The 5,000-nt window shown below is 73.4% G+C and overlaps 1 protein-coding gene across 1 annotated transcript; it reads left to right on the top strand.

Moving 5' to 3' along the window:
• Nucleotides 1-186: 186 nt before the first annotated feature.
• On the top strand, nucleotides 187-3,930 carry ANKRD13D (ankyrin repeat domain 13D). Its single transcript, XM_050716739.1, is given in 20 exon segments — nucleotides 187-317; nucleotides 408-532; nucleotides 826-871; nucleotides 944-1,087; nucleotides 1,301-1,452; nucleotides 1,454-1,491; nucleotides 1,579-1,645; nucleotides 1,724-1,805; nucleotides 2,090-2,151; nucleotides 2,230-2,360; nucleotides 2,453-2,604; nucleotides 2,690-2,821; nucleotides 2,991-3,031; nucleotides 3,033-3,096; nucleotides 3,099-3,146; nucleotides 3,245-3,305; nucleotides 3,307-3,333; nucleotides 3,569-3,606; nucleotides 3,641-3,726; nucleotides 3,728-3,930. Coding segments are annotated over 20 exon segments (1,707 nt in total). The 5' UTR covers nucleotides 187-196; the 3' UTR covers nucleotides 3,818-3,930.
• Nucleotides 3,931-5,000: the final 1,070 nt, after the last annotated feature.

The following is a 5,000-nucleotide window of genomic DNA, read 5'->3' as shown; positions in this document are numbered from 1 at the left end:
GCGTTGGGACCGAGGGACTGGGGTTGGGAGCACTCGGGGGCTGCTGGGGACAGGGGGGAGCTGGGGGCGCGGGGCTCCAGGATGGGAGCGCGGGGAGCTGGGGGGGCTGTGGGCAGCACCAGGCTGCGTGGGGTGACGGGGAGGGCACGGGGTGCCTGGATGACCCTGCCCGTGCCCGCAGCACGATGTGGAGCTGATGGACCCCCGTGGCCGGACCCCGCTGGAATTGGCCGTGTCCCTCGGCCACCTGGAGTCGGCGCGGGTGCTGCTGCGGCACAACGCCAACGTGGGCCGGGAGAACGCCAACGGCTGGACAGGTACGTGGGCACGGGGGCCGCCGGCGCAGGGCGGGAGGTGCAGGGACACCGGCGCTGGTGGTGCCCGGCTGATGGCACCCCGTGCCCCAGTGCTGCAGGAGGCGGTGAGCACGGGGGACCCCGAGATGGTGCAGCTGGTGCTCCAGTACCGCGACTACCAGCGAGCGACACGGCGGCTCGCCGGCATCCCCGAGCTGCTCAGCAAGCTGCGTCGGGTACGGCCCTGCCGGGGTGGGCACCGGGCACCGCTGGCGCTGGGGTCCCGCCAGGCTGGGGACTGGGGGTCACGGAGGCTGCTGGCGAGCTCCTGGGTCCCCCCACAGGACCCCCATCTCCCCCAGGATCCCCCGATTGGTTGTCCCCCAGATCCCCTACCCGCAATTCGGCCTCTGCCGAGGATCCCCACTGGGGCTCTGTTCCACCCACCGAGGGCTCCCGGCTGGGACCCCCTTGCTGCAGCCCCCTGCCGTGTCACCCCTCTGCCCTGTGACGCCTTCATCTCTTCCAGGCCTCCGACTTCTACGTGGAGATGAAGTGGGAGTTCACGAGCTGGGGTGAGCAGGGCCGGGGGCTGGGGCCGGGGGGGGCCGCCCCCACCGTGCTGCTGACGGGTGCCGGTGCCGCAGTGCCGCTGGTCTCCAAGGTGTGCCCCAGCGACGTCTACCGCGTCTGGAAGCGGGGCGAGAGCCTCCGGGTTGACACCACGCTGCTGGGCTTCGAGCACATGACGTGGCAGCGGGGCCGCCGCAGCTACATCTTCAAGGGAGAAGGTTGGCTCCAGCACCCTCAGACCCTGCAACCACCCCCCAGGGGTCCCCCCGGCGCCCGTGCATTGCACGTACTCACCCATAAGGACGCCGGATCCCCTACGGAGACCCCAGATGCCCCCAGGGGCAGGGGCAGTCTGGGTGCCGGGGGTTCCCGTCCCTGCAGTGGGAATGGTGGGGCCAGGGGCAGGCACTGACCCCCTTCCCCACGTGCAGAGGAGGGGGCAGTGGTGATGGAGGTGGACCACGACAAGCAGGTGGTCTACACCGAGACGCTGGCGCTGGCCTTGCACGAGCCCGACCTGCTGCTGGCGGCCATGCAGCCCTCAGAGGAGCACGTGGCTGGGCGGCTGACGTCGCCCATCGTCCTCCACGCACCTCGACACGAGGAACATTGCCTTTGAGCGGTGCGTGGGGGGGGTGCTCGTGGCGGGGAGGCTGGCAGGGCACAGGTGAGGTGGCTGCGGGCCTGATCCCTCCACACCCCTTCCCAGGAACAAGTCGGGGATCTGGGGCTGGCGCTCGGAGAAGATGGAGGTGGTCAGTGGCTACGAGGCCAAGGTGCGCCTAGTGGGGCGGGGGGCAGGGGGGCCATGGTGTCCCAAGGGCTGACCCTGTCCCTGTGTCTTGTCTCTGCAGGTGTACAGCGCCAGCAACGTGGAGCTAGTCACCAAGACCAGGACCGAGCACCTCTCTGACCAGGACAAGTCACGCAGCAAAGGTGACAGCCCCAGCGACCAAGGGGGGGCTGCCTGCAGTGGGGGCCCACCCCCCTCCCGGGTCAAGGCCCTCCTCCTTCCTGGGTGCAGTGCATGCGGGGGTGACAGGGGACAGCCTGCGGGGTGACGTTGGGCGTTGTGTGCAGCGATGTCGGGCAGCGTGCAGGAGTGGTATGGGGCAGTGTGGGTGGCGACGTGGGGCAGCACGTGCGGGTGATGTGGGGCACTGTGCTGGGTGCACTGTGCCTGCCTGCACCACCCCCTGCACCTCGGGGTCTCCCTGCAGGCTCCAGGACTCCCTTTCACTCCTTCCTGGGCCTGGCGCAGCAGCATGGCACCCACAACGGGGTGAGCAGTGGGCAGGGGGCCTGGGGGTGATGCAGGGCAGGGCAGGGCTGAGCCGTGCCCCCACCCCACCCTCCCCAGGCACCCGTGCTGCAGGCGGCCAGCCCCACCAACCCCACGGCCATCACCCCTGAGGAGTACTTCGACCCACACTTCGACCTGGAGGCCCGCAACATCGGGCGCCCTATCGAGGTGTCCAGCAAGGTGCAGAGGTGAGCACCGGGGGCCGGGGGAAGGCAGGCCATGGTGGCGAGGTGCGGGGGGGGGTCCCTGTGCCCACACCGGTGCCCGGGCAGGTTCATAGGCGACGCTGTGGCTGTTGCGAGCAGCACCCGCTGTCACTGGCGGAGCAGGTGACTCCCATCATCGACCTGATGGCCATCTCCAACGCCCACTTCGCCAAGCTGCGCGACTTCATCACCCTCAAGCTGCCCCCTGGCTTCCCCGTCAAGATCGGTGAGGTTGGGGGCTGCGAGGCTGGGGGCTGTGGGAGGGGCAGGGCCTGCCCGGCACGGGGCTGCTGACCCCCCGGTGCCCCCAGAGATCCCCCTCTTCCACGTCCTCAACGCCCGCATCACCTTCAGCAACCTCTGTGGCTGTGACCAGCCGCTGGGCTCCGTGCGGGTCTGCGCCCCCGCCCAGCCCCCCGGCGCGCAGCCCACCGGCCCTGGAGGTGAGCGATGGGGGTGCCCATGGGGGGTGTGGGCGGCATTGGGTGCGGGGGGGTGTGGGGGGGATCCCCCTGGGGGTGGCGTGAGTGCGGGGTGCTGGGGGGACCCCCCACGGGCGGTGGCGGTGCCCCCAGTGGTGGCGGTGCCCCCAGCGGTGGGCGGGTGCCGCAGGCTGGCCCTTCCCGTGCGATGTGGAGCCGGGGGTGTTCGAGGGTGCCGCCGGGCTACACGGTGCTGGGCGCGGGGCGCAGCGAGCCCCTGCGGGACGAGGACGACGACTGCTGCAGTTCGCCATCCAGCAGAGCCTGCTCGATGCCGGCACCCGAGACCGACCAGGTGAGGCCACGCCCCCCCGGGAGAGGCCACGCCCCCCGGGGAGAGGCCACGCCTCCCCGGGGAGAGGCCCCGCCCCCACGAGGCCCCGCCCCCGCAGGTGACGGTGTGGGAGGCGCTGACCAACACGCGGCCCGGCGCCCGCCCCCCGCCCTAAGACGAGGAGCTTGCAGCTGGAGCGGTGAGGCTCCGCCACGGGCGGCGGGGGGGGGGGCGGGTCTGGGGGAGCCCCGCCACCGCGCGCCGGAGGGGGGCGGGGCTTGGCGGGAAGGGGAGGGGCTCGAAGGTGTCGGGGTGGGGCTGGCTGGCTGGGGGGGCGGGGCTACGGGGGTGGGGCGTGGTTTGTTCGGGGGGCGGGGCTCGATGGGGCGGGGGCGTGTCTTGCTCGGGGGCGTGGCCTGAGCGCTGTCCCGCAGGGCGCTGCAGGAGAGCCTGCTGCTGCAGGCGGGGCCCGGCGCCGCCCCCCGGCGGGGCCCCCACCGGGGCAGGGGGCGGCGGCGGCGGCGCCCCCCCCCCGGCGCCCCCCGGCTACGGCAGCTTCGCGGAGCAGCTGCGGCTGGCCATGGCGCTGTCGGAGCAGGAAGCAGGAGGAGCGCGAGCGGCGCCGGCGGGAGGAGGACGAGGAGCTGCAGCGCATCCTGCGCCTCTCCCTCACCGACAAGTAGCGCGGGGGGGCCCGGCCCCGGGACCCTCCTGCCCCCCGCACCCCGCCGGGCCCGGCACGGCCCCCCGGTGCTGTGCGGTGACCCCGCGGGCTGGGGGGTCCCCTCGCGGATGTACATACGCTATACATACAGACCTACACACAGCGCTGTGTCCGACTGTGCCTGGCCGCGGGGCGTCCCGGGGGGGCTCCCTCCCCCCGATCTGGCCCCGTGCCCCCGGAGGGGCTGCCCCGCGGCCGCGGGGGGCGGGGTCGGGGCGGGGCCGTGCCCGCTGCCGCTCCCGGGCCGTTCCCGTGCCCGCCGCGGGCGGGGCGGCGGCGGCGGCGCTTCCTGGTGCGGGGCGGCGCGGCGGGGGCATGGCGCTGGTCACCGTGCGGCGGGCGGGGGGGCCCGCGGTGAGTGCGGGGCCGGGACGGGACGGGACGGGACGGGCCGCCGGGGTGCTGCCGGGACGGGACGGGCTGGGACGGGCCCTGGCGCCGCGGGGGGGTGGCGGAGCTGCGGGCTGCCCCCACCGCTCCCGGGGCCGCCGCGGTTTCCGGCCCCTCTCGTCCGCTCCCAGCACGCGGTCGGGGCTGCCCGGTGAGCACAGCAGGGGTCGCGGTCCTCAGCTGCTCCAGTAAAGCCACGCTCGTCCCCAGTGCTCCCAGTATGTTCGCTGGGGGGGCTGCCCCACTGGATCCCGCTGGCTGGAGGGGCTGTCCCAGTGACTCCCACGGCAGTCGGGGGCTGGCCCAGTGCCTCCCAGTTGGGCACAGGTTGTCCCAGTAGCTCCCAGCCCCTACCCGCCCCCCCCCGCACAGACCGCTGGGCCTTATCGGGGTGCACAGCCCCTGTGAGCACTTCCCCTGGGCAGCGCCCAGCGTGGGAGGGGGGACTGGGGTCAGGACCCCCCATTCCGGCTCCCCAGGGGTCTCAGCTCCCAGGGACCCCTCCCCAGTCCCCATGGGACCCTGCTGTGCCCATGCTGGGGGTGGGGGGGAGAGAGGGAGGGGCAGGGTGTCACTGTCCAAGGGCGCCCATGGTCATGCCCATGGTCATGCTCTCCTTGGGGCACTGCCCCCCCCAACGTTTGCAGGAGGACAATGTGCCCAGGCGCGGCCAGCTGCAGAGGCGGTGAGAAAGGGTCCCCAAGCCAGGGGATGGGGCCTGGGGCACTGGGTGGGCATGGGACAGCATTGTC

The sequence above is a fragment of the Cygnus atratus genome, unplaced genomic scaffold (assembly GCF_013377495.2).
Source record: "Cygnus atratus isolate AKBS03 ecotype Queensland, Australia unplaced genomic scaffold, CAtr_DNAZoo_HiC_assembly HiC_scaffold_300, whole genome shotgun sequence".
NCBI classification, from domain to species: domain Eukaryota; kingdom Metazoa; phylum Chordata; class Aves; order Anseriformes; family Anatidae; genus Cygnus; species Cygnus atratus.
This window is presented reverse-complemented; position numbering and strand designations above follow the sequence as displayed.